Source organism: Egretta garzetta, unplaced genomic scaffold, assembly GCF_000687185.1.
Source record: "Egretta garzetta isolate BGI_Z169 unplaced genomic scaffold, ASM68718v1 scaffold339, whole genome shotgun sequence".
In the NCBI taxonomy this organism is placed as follows: Eukaryota; Metazoa; Chordata; class Aves; order Pelecaniformes; family Ardeidae; genus Egretta; species Egretta garzetta.
The window spans coordinates 92,269-105,901 of NW_009260800.1; the positions used below are offsets into that span (position 1 = coordinate 92,269).

The 13,633-nt window shown below is 36.6% G+C and overlaps 1 protein-coding gene across 1 annotated transcript; it reads left to right on the forward strand.

Moving 5' to 3' along the window:
• The first annotated feature begins 3,146 nt into the window (after window positions 1-3,146).
• Window positions 3,147-13,622, forward strand: BPNT1 (3'(2'), 5'-bisphosphate nucleotidase 1). Its single transcript, XM_009646824.2, has 8 exons — window positions 3,147-3,376; window positions 6,390-6,494; window positions 6,781-6,888; window positions 7,399-7,447; window positions 8,462-8,553; window positions 9,784-9,981; window positions 10,823-10,928; window positions 12,242-13,622. The coding sequence occupies exons 1-8, from the start codon at window positions 3,221-3,223 to the stop codon at window positions 12,388-12,390; spliced, it is 963 nt and encodes a 320-aa protein (XP_009645119.1). The 5' UTR covers window positions 3,147-3,220; the 3' UTR covers window positions 12,391-13,622.
• Window positions 13,623-13,633: the final 11 nt, after the last annotated feature.

Below are 13,633 nucleotides of genomic sequence, written 5' to 3' on the forward strand. Positions count from 1 at the left end.
GCAGCTGCGAGCTTTTGCCGTCACCCGCTGTACATCACGCAAGGCTCACCTGAAGGCAGCGAGAGAGCGCTCGTTCCTCGGTAACACCGGCCGGGCTGCGCTGCGGGCGGTTTGCCACCGGGAACAGTAATTACAAGAGCATCAGGAGCAGGCTGGAAGTTTTGGTGGGGTTTTGTTTGGTTTTTTTTTTTGGTTTTCGGTTGTGGGTTTTTTGGTTTTTGGGGTTTGTTTTTTTTTTTTTTTTTTTTTTGGTTAAATACAAACTCAAAAGGCCTCGAAGCACCTCGGTGAAATGAGGTAGCGCGGCCCTTCCCCACTGGAAGCCTGTGGGTGAACCGCAGCGGGACCCTGGCATGCCCGCTCCGAGTCCTGGCCCGCTTCCGCTGGGTAAATACCGCTTCTGTACATCACGCAGAATGAAAGGTTTATCTTTCACTAAACGTGTGCCAAAGTTTATTCTAAAGAAATGGGGAGGTCTAGTCGCTCGGGCTTGGAAGAATTCAGAGGAAGAAGTCACAGCTTAGCACTTGCATGTCAAGGCATGCTTGTGTGTGATGCCCGTATTCTCCTTTCGTCAGGTGAAATTGTGAATTTGGAAAATCATAGAATGTTTTGGGTTGGAAGGGACCTTTAGAGGTCATCTAGCCCAACCCCCCTGCAGTGAGCAGGGACATCTTTAACCAGATCAGGATGTTTGCAGAAAAGACACCAAGATAGCAACATCAACAAATCCTTCGTACCTGTTTCGATAAGTTAACTATAGCCATCCTGTAATACTTAAATATTTCAAAGTTAAAACGTGTAACAAGAACTGGAGAACTTGTGTATTTTAGTAGGTATCAAAGCAGGCTGATGTGTCAAGTTGACAACACTCAACACTTCAGTTGCTAGGCTAGGAGAAAGGATGGATGGTCTTTGGAGGACAAGGTATGTTTTGAAAATAATATACAAATTTAAACTGAGGGATAGTTGCTGTCCAATCTTTGGAAACTGTACAGTTTTGTAAGAGTAACACTTGTTTGTCCAAAGCAAGCAATATATGCTTCAATGTGTTGTGGAAGCATACATTGGACATTGCCCTCATCAGAAAAAATGTGCTGTAAACTTATAAATAAACTAGTTAATTTGAGATCAGAAAGTTACAGAGCTGAGGAACAGCCAACTAGCACACACACTTAGCTAACCAAAAAGGTCCGGTGTACCACAAGATGCACCACACAGAAGATGCAGCCCTGGGAAACTTTAAGGCACCTTTTGCAGTAATAACATCCTTTGCACTTAATTAGTTAGGTACTCTGTATTGGGGAGGAGGGGGTGTTGAACCTCCCGTTTCAGTTTCTCTTAATAAATCTTGGGTTTCATAAGAGTATTTTAATTTTAAGGTTTGCTTAGAGATTTTGGGTATAGGTTCCCTACAGCAGGAAAGTATACTTGCTTACCTTAAGAATGTCCAAGAAAAACATGCCCAAGAAACAACTTGGGTCAAGCTTCAAGAATGTAGGATAGTATTTCTGTATTGTTTTGAGTCTTTTGAAACTTTATGCAAACATTAAATACATCAAGCCTTTAAAACAATTAAGTCAATTTTAACCTCATTTTATGAAGCAGGATCAAATGTGCAGTAAAAGTTTAAATGGAGAATGAGAAGCTGAGCATAAAAACTTAATTATCTTCTTCTGAGCTGAACTCTTTAACCCAAACTTCTCATCTAATATGCTATTTTTCTTAACTCTCTCTCAGAAATACTCATATTCCAGGTATTTTCAGTATGGCATGAACTACATTCAATTTTCTTTCCTATTAAGTATATACTGCCATGTGAAGCAAGTTAAGATAGTATCTGTCTTCTCATCTGTTATGACACATATTTGCTCTACAACTTTCAGTTGTTTGAGAGCTGCTTTTTGCCACAGGTAGCATTCCCAAAATTTCCTCTGAAACCATCGTTACCAGTCCAAGATAGCTCGCGTGTATGCTTTGGGTATGGACCTTGCCTGTTTTACAGGACTCCAGAGCACTTTGCTCCCATCCATGAGCAATAAATAATAATTAACAGTAGCAACTGCTTTTTGAATGTACTCACACAATCACTCTACTCTTTCAGCTTCAGACATCTTCTGAATTTAGAGATATCCATTCAGTGTTTCTAAAATGCTGAAAAAGTTCTTAAACCAGCTAAATTTGGGATTTTGATATCTGTAACGTTGCTGTTTGCTGTAAACAGATGTGTACTTGAGGTCACATCATATCTTATACAGTAGCTAGCCTTATCACCTCATTATATTATACTTCACCGAGTAGATTTCTCAAGTAAGAAAGGAAAGGTATTGTGTAATGACCTACTGCCACTTACACAATACTTGCTGCAATTGCTGCAAATATTGATCGCGAGGAAAGTCTAATACATAGTCTTCTATGTGGTGTGACTAATGAGTTCCTCTGTATTTTTTTCTAGCTCTGTGCTCAAGTGTTTACTTGAAAGTATATCATACCGAAGGCCTCATGAATTGCACCGATGTGTGCTGGGGAAGAGATGTAGAAGAAAATACAGTAGGAAGAGTAGCAGGACATGCAGTGTTGAGGGGAGGAAGGAAAGTGTAATACATTACCTTAAAGGCATCAAGAAAAGTTAAAGACAGAAAGGACAGTAAAATTTAGGTGAACAGACTTTGGCATACAAGCGCAGTGTTTGCAGTATCTGCCCATCATTAGCCTATTTTGTGTCCACAATTAGGCCATTTACAAAAGCCTATTTTATATTTAAACAGATAAAAATAGTAAGTAAAGTTGCTCTTGTCATCCTGTCTGGTAGCCTTTTACTAGGCTTTACTTTTAGCTTGTCTAGGCACAAACCAACTCTGTAGGTTCAGTTTTGAAAAAAATGAACTCATGTTCAAAATGTACAAAAAAATGAGTACTGTGTTTAGACTACACTTTTAAACATTTATGATAAAGAGTTTCTGCTGCTGCTGTTGGTTCTTGTTTAATGCCAGATTTTATTTCAGTGAGGAGAACTAGGTTCACTGTCAGACAGAGCACGGATATTTGAAAAATCTTATCTACAATAGCTTTTATATCCCTGTGTTTGTTCATTGTATTTTCAAAAAAGTCAAAGCTCACTTCATTACTTCTCACTTGCCCCTTCCTACTCATCTTAAACTGTATCTGTTTGGAATGTTACGTAAAAAATTTTCCTTCTTGTCTTCTGGTGAAGAGAGAAATGTACAAATTTGCTTTTTGTTTCTTTTCAGCATTCAGTATGGCTTCTCCAGCTCTACTCATGCGTGTGGTCGCCTCTGCGTATTCTGTTGCAGAAAAAGCTGCAACAATTGTTAGAAATGTAATGGCTGCAGGAGATCTGGGGATAGTGGAGAAGGTATTACTTTCACTTTGTTCCAATTTAATCTCTTATTAATGCGTAGTTAGATATAGGTCAAAGTGGTATTTTTGAAGATCAGCAACTGGGGAAGGAAATACAGTCCACCTCTCCAATACAAGAAATATTTCTTATTAGAGGATTAAAAAAGCACTGTAGAAGTGTCTTTTGACCAGTATTTCTAAAGAATGTTCAGACACTTAAAAGAAACACACCATAATTTTGTCCTGATTCCCCTCACAAAACACAAGCTCTGGATAGCACCTCAGAATTCATAATAATGTACCTTTCCCATTAATTTCTATACCTATGTTCTAACATCTGTAGTACAGCTTAAGGTACTGTGCCCTCGATGAATTTTGGATTAGGATAAATCAGTGTTTAGTTTCTTAAAACAAAAAAGAACCTTAGATTTTATTGTAAATCACAGTTTTCAGAAGAAATGTGAAGCTTCAAATTTAATTCTAAATAGAAAACAGAAATGAAATTACAGTCATCTGCATGAAGTTCTTAATTTGCTGTAATTTAGTAAGCTGCAGGATCTTTGTTTTGACTACAGTACTAGAATAGGTGGAATTAACTTTTGAAGGTTATTCTAGCTTCACAGGTATGTCACAGTATTAGGGACTGCATTAAGTATCTATATTATTTTTGGTCTTTACATGTAATTTTTCTGACAGTAAGCACTTTCAGCTAGTTGTGAAGAAAAGCCTGATCCTTTATGACTTATTGTCAGTTCGGACAGGAGATTCAAAAAGATTTTTTCCCCATTTGGTCAGTTATATTCACCACTACGAAAACATTTCGAAGACTTTCTTATTTCTTTTTTCCTAAGCAATTAAAATCAGGTGTATGGAGGAGATAATTAAAACAAACCTGGAAAGTAACAATCTGTATTTTCAGAAGTACTTAGATGCATAGCAGGATTCTCAGACGCAAGTAAGTAGAATATACTCTCCCACATAACCTGCTTTTAGGTTCTCAGAAAAACTAATGCATTTTCACTATAAGAAAGCCTTAAAATACTTGCACCAGAGATACAAAGGAAGCACTGTGTGTACTTTGTTTGATTAGCCAGTTAATTTTAAATGCATAAACAAGTTTCATTAAGCTTATTTTTTAAGTGTCCAGCAAGGTTAAGGTAATTTTAACTAAAACTAAATGCTGGCTTTTATCCATTTAATTTGGTTTCACTTAAGAAAAAAGCCCATGTGTTAATATTATTTCCCCATAAATCAGAAATGCATTGCTCAACCAGTCTCTAATATAATAAAACCAGCAAAGAAACACATTTTAAGGTCTGTAACCAATTAAGTAAATAATTGTAAATGCAGTACAGCAAAAATGATAAAAAGTAACGGGTGATACTGGTTCTAAATAAGACTGGTTATACATACTTTTTTTTTTTTAAATGAATATTACAAACACACAAAATCAGATTGGAAGCAGTGACTGACAGAAGAGGTTCCTGTTGGAGGGACTAGCAATCTCAGAATTCCTGCAAGCTTCTTGTCAAAGGTGGCTGGTGAAGAAAGAGGAAGAATGCAAGAGAGAGAACCTATATGTGCCTCTGCTTTAGAGTCTGGAGGGAAGAGATGCACAGGAACAGAAAGTGCTGCTTCTCATCATTCATCCTCTTTCTGCAGTCAGCAAACATCAAGAACAATTCCAACTGACCTTACTGAAAGCTTTAGAAAAGCTAGGAAGACAACGTTCCACCTTTTCCCTCAACACATTGACCTCCCATCCATTTATCTAGATGAGGAAAAATAGTTCAAGGGCACTTGAATATTTAGGTAGCTCCTCTCCTTCCTCTCCTGACGTCCAGAGTTTTCTTTCCCCCAGTCAACTCCAAGTTCTCCATTTATATTGCTTCTCCTTGTAGCATTTTTACTTTTGCCCTTCCAATTGTAGGTAGGTAGGTAGACATTTTATCCATCCATTCTTATATTATTGATGACTGTTTTGAAGAACTACTTTATACTGTCTTATTAGGTTGGTGTCCTGGAACAAAGGACATTCTCTGCATTAACTTGATCTTTCAGAGTCTAAACTCAGTGCCAAATTCAAGCAAATTTATTAGGGGATGAGAAGGAAATTTAAAAGAAAAAATATCAAGTTTCATAAAAATAGGCAATTGGATAAGATTAGATTTTGAGCATGCAAAAATTAACCCATAACATGATTCTAAATGAAATCCATTAAGATTGTCACCAAGTAAGATACAAGCAGATAAATATATTAATATTTAAGAAGAAACTGCTGTAATCCACCTGGCAACATATGTTTCATTACACTGCATCTTTTGGGAAGGCATTCAGTCGTTGTTTCATGTAATCTGGAGACACCAAATCCACTGTTTTCCCTCTTAATATTTTTGCTGGAAAAAATGTATGGATGTTACTGCCCAGTTGAATCTTACTGGTTAGCTTCTGGTCTTCCTTGGTCTTTCTCTGCTAGATGAAGGAACCGTTCACTGTTTAGAAGTTTATACTTCATAATTGTTTCCATTTTTTTTAAAAGCTAGATTAACTGGACCTTTAAATCACCTTTTACTAACACCTTCCCTGTATTTCTCCTCTTTCCTAATTTGCCATGTCTCTCCAGTGAGCCTTAAAATATTTATTTTTTCCTGTTAACATCTTAATTTTTGCTTTTCCCTCTTCTTGTATTATATCTGGGTTCATACTTGTATTAATTTATTCTGTACACAGTGTAGTATTTGCACAAATACGTATTCAGTACAATTGCTCCAGTCCATGAGAAGAATGCAGCATGTAAATATTGTTCTAATATCATACCAGTCTATCTTAGCTCTGGGGTCTACAGGGAAACTCTGCTTCTTTCAGTTTTTCGCCTGCCTCTCTCAAGATCACTTACTAGGTTGATGATTTATTAAATTAGACTTATTTTTCATTACAAGGTAGATATTGAGAGTGACATATGGGCCACTGTACTGGGTTGTTGTTGTTGAAATTTTGAAATACACACATTCCTATCCATTCTTTTACAGACTGGAGCCAATGACTTGCAGACCAAAGCTGACCGACTGGTACAAATGAGCATTTGTGCTTCCCTGGCACGGAAGTTTCCCAAGATGACAATCATAGGAGAAGAAGTAAGTACCTAATTTACTTCATACTAATAATTTAACTTGCTGTAAGTTGCAGTGGAATTTGCTTTGGCAGGTTTTAGGAAATCATCTGAGGGTTTGGGGTTTTTTTTATTTGGTTGGTTGTTTTTTTTTTTCTTTTGTTTTTATTTTTTTTTAAATTACTTCATCCCATTTCATCTTTCCATTGCATTAGCTTTGTCAAGTAAGCTGCAAGCAAATCCACAGTTCTAAGGCTAATCAAGGCAAGGCCAAAAACTTTCTCTAACAGTTCTGAGAATCCTTTTGTTAGGAACTGTCCACTGATGAGGTAACTGAGGAACTAATTGAAGATGGTCACTGTGAAGAAATACTGAAGAAAACTTGTCCTGCTCAGTACACAGGAATTAAAGAGGAAGAGGTAATGCAGTAATGCCATACATATGTCTTCATATTTTACACTCTATCTATATTACTTCTTGATTTTAGTTAAGAATGTATTAAGAAAAAAGGTTATTTCAATGTTGCCAGTTTTTCTTTTTGGCTTGAAAACTGAAAACAACTCCACAGCTGGAAGTGCTGCATATCCCTGTGTGCAATAACAGGAAATGGAAATTTACTTCTTACAACTTGTGATTCAGATTTATTTGGAAGGAATCTACTTTGGACATAAGAAAGTAATGTCATTTCCATGTTCAGTTTAAGCCTTCATACCTCTATTAAGACAATTGCCGAGAAGTTCCAGTCAGTTTTTAAGCTTTTTTGTGTAAAATACTGTTGTAGGCTTCAGTCGTATCATAATGTTAAAAATTTCAATCTCTTTATTTCCTTACTGCTGTAAGGAAATAAAAGCACTAAAGTAAAATGTATACTTTGCATAGTAATTTACATGATTTGTATGTTAATTTTCCTAATTTTTTTATTTTTAAAGCTTGTAATATGGGTTGATCCCTTGGATGGAACAAAGGAGTACACTGAAGGTTGGCTTCTCTTTTAATTCTGCTGATTCAAAAAAGTAAAGCAATATAATAAAGTAGGAGATATATGTAGATAATTTTATGACAGAAGTTACATACAATATTGGTTTTGGCTGATGTTGTTTCTGGACTTTGAGTTCTATGGAATTTTTTAATCATTCTATTCAGTTCTAACCAGTCCTGAATATTCCTGATGGCCTACTGAGTGCCCAACAGTTTTTATCATTTCCAGGAGCAAACGGCTGCCTTTGATTGCTGGCAGCTTGTCTTAAGTTTTTAGTCAAACTTACAATTTTAGATATACTTTGAACTGACAGACTAAATCTCCCATTCGTACAGGAATATGCTCAATTATCTTTACATTCTACTCTTCAAACAACCCAAATACCACAGCTGTATTTATAGCCCTTTCAAAATAAAACAACAACTTCCCCTAAATTGTAATTCTTAAATTATGGGCAGAAACTGTTTTCAGCAGAGCCTAATTTGTGTCCATAGAAAGACACCCTAAAATTAAGGGAGGAAAAAAAAAAAAAAAAAAAAAACCCGCCAAAAACATATACCAAAACCTCACTTTAGCGTCCTGCTGCATCTTTTAGTTGATTAATGTAAAATCCTTTAGTCAGATTTTTTTCGTCCTTTTCAGGAAAGAGATTTACAACTGTCAACAAACTGCTAGTTTTGAATGCCATTAAAGAATTCACACCACAATTACAGAAGAATCATATACTGCTATTTAATTGTATCTTTCAGCTTCTTTCTCATTATGTGTTAATTGTAACATAGTTCTATTAAGAGAATTCTATCTGGGGCATTTTTTTTGCAGAACTCAAGGCTAAATGACTAAAAAAATGATATCAACCAACCTATTACACCCACAAATCCTCATTAATATTTGCAATTTTAGGATACCACCCTGCATATCAATTTGTGGTTTTCTATGGAAGTTTTATTTTTTATATATACATACACTTTCTCTTTTTCAAGCATAACTATGTTCATATTATTTCTGTACAGGTCTCCTTGACCACGTAACGGTTCTTATTGGAATTGCTTATGGAGGCAAAGCAATAGCAGGAGTTATTAACCAGCCATATTACAACTATGAGGTATTAAATGCATTGATTTGTTTAAAAGCATTAGGTGATTTCTAACTGTCACTTCTAAGCTATTTCTAGTTAGCACACTTTCAACTGAAAAGCAGTGTGTAGTGGAGTTAATACTGTAATATCATATTATACCTTATGTAATATAAGGTGGCGGTGTTTTTATTAAATCTATACAATTTTGAATTTGGGTTTCCAGGAACTGAATCTCAGGGACCTACTAACAGCCATACTGAATCCTGAGGCTTGTATAATACACTAATACAGTATATATTATGTATGCACTGTACATATTACCACAGTACCTACAAAGTACATATTGTAAACCAAGTCCAGATTATTATTTTTGCTAGAAATTCTTCAGTAAATCCATGCAATAGGTGCATTTGTGATGTGTGATAACTGCCATAAATCTGCAGCCCTAAATAAACCAAACGTACCAGTCACTGACAGTTGGGTTAGAGTGTATCAGCTTAAGTCCAGGATGGCCAACCTACAGGCATTTACACATGTTTGGAGATTATTTCAGTATTATCTGCAAGGGGGAAGAAAAGCTTATGATGAAGCCTGATTAATTAAACGTACTAGAATTTAAAGAAAAAGTTCTTGAGCTGATGTGATGCATATTATCAGCTGATTCTGTATGTTCTATGTGATGTGTATGATGAAACATTTAAAATTACAAGATATCTTCAGTTACAGATTGTTTCTGTAGTAAAGAAATACACAAATATTAATTTGTCAGTCATTGGAGGCACGATGTAATGCACCATCACAATGTCACAGATAAGAAAAGGGTAAATTATGTCATTGCCTTAGAGGGAGAGAGCGCTAATTTCTCACTCTGGGCTGTCGAGTAGTTCTTTTTAATTGCCATTGTTTAAATGTATAACCCAGTATTAATATTATGCTCACTGATACCATAGAATCATAGAATTGTTTAGGTTGGAAAAGACCTTTAAGATCATCAAGTCCAACCATTAACCATTAACCTAACCCTGCCATCCCACCACTAAACCATGTCCCTAAGCACCTCGTCTGCCTGTCTTTTAAATACCTCCAGGGATGGGGACTCAACCACTTCCCTGGGCACCCCATTCCAATGCCTGACAACTCTTTTGGTGCAACTTGAAGCCATATGCAAAGATGTCTCTAAGTACTCCTTTGCATTTGTGCTTTAAGTGCTGATCACTGTGATTAACCATCACTGGGACCTGTGTACCTTTTTCATAGGCAGGAGCTGATGCTGTGTTGGGCAGGACAATCTGGGGAGTCCTGGGCATAGGTGCCTTTGGATTTCAGCTCACAGAAGCACCTGCTGGGAAACACATCATTGTTACCACCCGTTCTCATAGCAGTACCCTGGTAAATGACTGCATCAGTGCCTTGAACCCAGACAGTGTCATCAGAGTTGGAGGAGCAGGAAACAAGGTATGAAAACTTCAAATCTTTTGTTTTTACTGGGAGGTGGTACCTTTGGAAAAAGGATTTTTAAAGAAATCATTTTCTTACTTGCATGAATGTACAGGAGACTTCTTCCTCCTTCCCCAGCACATCTCGTCCTAGCATTCAGTCTGCTGCGAGGTAGAGAGAATTTGGTATAGGTGTATTTGTAACAGCGGCCGTGCTGGTCATGGCTGAGGTCCATCTTTCCCAGTATTCTGTTTCCAGAAAAAGTTGTAAGACCAGAGTGACTAAATGTGAATCCAATTTAATCACAATTATTAGACATTTCCTCCTGTTCATGTTAATACAGTTTTTGTTTCGACTATCTAGCAACACAAATGAAAGGATAAAAATATAAGCACACAGTGATATTTCCTGTGCAAAACTTCTCTGCATACAGAGACTACTCATTTGCTACAGTTTTTAAAGCTTAGTTTTGTCACGGCTGTCAAAACCAGATCCTCCAATCTCTTTTCTCCAATGTGTGCAAGGTCCAGAATGGCACCAAGAAAACATGGAGATAGTTTCCACTTTATTTTTTTTAGTACTTGCACAAGACAGGAATTCTTGTTTCTGAAACTAAAAGCAGATTTTCGTCCTATAGACAGATTTATAAAAATAAAAAATAGGTAATTCAGAATGGTAATACAGTATAGCTTCCTAAATCTTAATATAATTTCTTGTAATATCAGAAATGGCTGGTGTTCTTTTTCTGACTGTAAGTACACAGAATAAACTGATTTAATCCCTGTTTCCTGGTGTTATTTTTACCCATTTCTAAATTCCTAGATCCTTTGCAATGATTGCCACTCTCTATTCATAACAGATCATTCAACTTATAGAAGGCAAGGCATCTGCTTATGTGTTTGCCAGTCCTGGGTGCAAGAAATGGGATACATGTGCACCTGAAGCTATTCTACATGCTGTGGGAGGTAAGTTAATAGCATTCAAAATTCCAAGGTAAGTGAAGCTGCATGAATTTAAAGTTATTTATACTTTTCATAGGAAATAAGAATTTCCAAACATGTCTTTGGAAAGAAAAATGACAGTACATATGCATTTTTAAATAGTCATGATTCACTAGGAGCTTTGAACCCTTTGAAATCAACAGTAACTGCAAAGGGACAGCAAATTATGCTCTGGAAAGCATGATATGATCTGGTTTTCCCCAGACTAATACAGTCAGTAACTGTCAAATAATGAAAAAAGCCAAATTCCAAAATTTTGGGTATATTAATTTTAATATTTTCAAAATAAGTAGCTTTTTTCTGTTGGCTACTATTTCACAGTAAAATCACACTGTCCTACTAACTGGATATAGTATTTTATTAGTAGTAACGTATGTAATATGTGGACATCAAATTCTTTAAAACAAGAAAAATAGGCCAAATCATACAGTTGTTCCTCGGATGTACAAACTTCAAAATTGAGTCATTCATGTAATTCAGTAAAATTAGTGGTCTCCAGCCAACATAAGCCACTTCACCGTTCTAGGGGGTAAGGGGTTAGAGAAGTTGTGAAAAGTCTCACCAACAAGAATCTGAATATAAGTATTATACTTTCTCTGCTGTTCATGTTGCTAGACCTCTTACTACCATGTGCTAAAATTGCAGGTTTTGATCTCCTAAATTCTGTCAAGCAAGGATAACAGGCTTCATAATGATATTATTTAACTTCTCTGCAGTCTCTAGTGTTGATAACTGGGATAGCTTTAAACAGGTTAGTTCAGGCACAAAAAAGTAACCAATCTGGGGCAGCACAGTGCTGTATTTAGCCTCCTTGTTATGTAGGTATCTTGTGGTTAAATTAGCTTGCATAAAGATCTGTGTTGCTCTTGCCAAGTGATTTCTAGAAACTCATTTAAAACCAACTGGGCTATTTCTCTGTTACATTAGAGTTTGTTCTATAGACTTACCCTGGCTTTTACTTGAACTGAGGATTTTTATTTTCTTCTTGTCAATGGCCAATGTATAAACTACTCAGGAAACATTTCAATTAATCTGTAAGAGAGAGATGTTGTTTTCTTTTTCCTGAAACACAAGGAATTTAAGTATTGCTGAAAGAAAAGAAAACCATTAGTTATTTGATTTCAGTCAATAAAAAAAAACTGTTGCACTTAAAGTAGGAGCAAAGATGATTCACATCTGAAGACAGGCATGGTTTTTTTTTAGTTACATCACTTGCACTAATAGATTATCTCTCTCCAACTCCTGTTTGGTGGAATAATTTTTTTCTTTTTTTGCAGGCAAGATAACTGATATCCATGGAAATTCATTTCAGTATAACAAGGAAGTGAAACACATGAATTCAGCTGGGGTCCTTGCCACTTTAAGAAATTATGACTATTATGCCAGTCGTATTCCTAACACTGTTAAACAATCTCTTGTGCCTTGAAGCAGTAAAGCATCTTTACCTGGCCCAGAAGGCTGAGAAGTGAGCTTGGAGAACAAAAAAGAAAGAAGAAAACAGCGCTTGAAATCTTGTTTTATAGAATCTGAACCAAATTATTCCATTAAGGTGTTCAATAATTTCAAAATGACATGCAGAATATCTACGTATGTTGGATCAGATTGTTTTGCTATATTCAGCAGATAATATCAAAAAAAGTCAGATTTCTTCAGTAATAATTTTCCATATATTTGGGGAGTATTCATTCTTCACATGGTATGACTGTGTTTAATCTACTGCTAATCATAAGACTCCAGTCCAAAATCATCTTAATATTCAGGGCACAAAATCATGTTAAGTCATTTACCTGATCTTGCTCAATGTTTTTTGTTGTATGTAGTCAACAAGGGTTTATTGTGTTAAATACAAAGGGAGTGAGAATTTGCCTGGATGGATTAGCCCATTTATTATAAAGTTTTGATTCTTAGAAGTGAATCTTTGAATTTTTTGGTCTGCACTCAGTTTTGGGATGGCCAATGTTGCTATTTGTGGCAAGTTGGCTTGTCTGAGTTTTGCAGGAGGGAGGATGCAGTCCAGCTGGGCTTCTGCAATCTCAGAGAGGGGTTCCTGGATCACTGGGTCTGTTGAGGATTGGTGAAGTGTTAATACAGCAGGGCTCTGGACACCTCAGTTGAGGAGAACACCCAAGGAAACTGCAACAGGTGAGGAGTTCCCAGCACCAATCCGATGATCTGAAATGCCTCTGTCACGGTCTGTGCCACCTCAGTCTTGGAGAGCTTTGGGCATCCTAGGTCACTTTGTCATACATGAGGACAACAAAAATGCCAGAACTTGAAATTTTTCATGTCCAAATTTTGAGAGAAATGAAGTCCAGGTGCCTTTCCAACAACCTCAAGAGCTGAAGAACTTGACACTACCACTTCCCCCTCCTGTGGAACACAGGCATGTTAGGGGAGGGGAGAGAGCAGGGGACAAAATCACCTAAAATGAACTTAAAAATTAGCCTGTTTCAGTCAGCTTTCCCATAGGTGTGGGGGTTAAAGCAGGATTCAACTGTTCAGTCCACTTGAACACAAAAGAGAACAAGAAGTAAATTACGTATGACTAGCTAAAATTGGTAACCCTAGCCAAAACAGATAAAGTCTCTTCAAGCTGAATTTAGGATTCTGGAGTATCTTGAACCATGTTTTCTCCAGATTTTGTGACCCAAGTCCCTCGCCCTCAAATT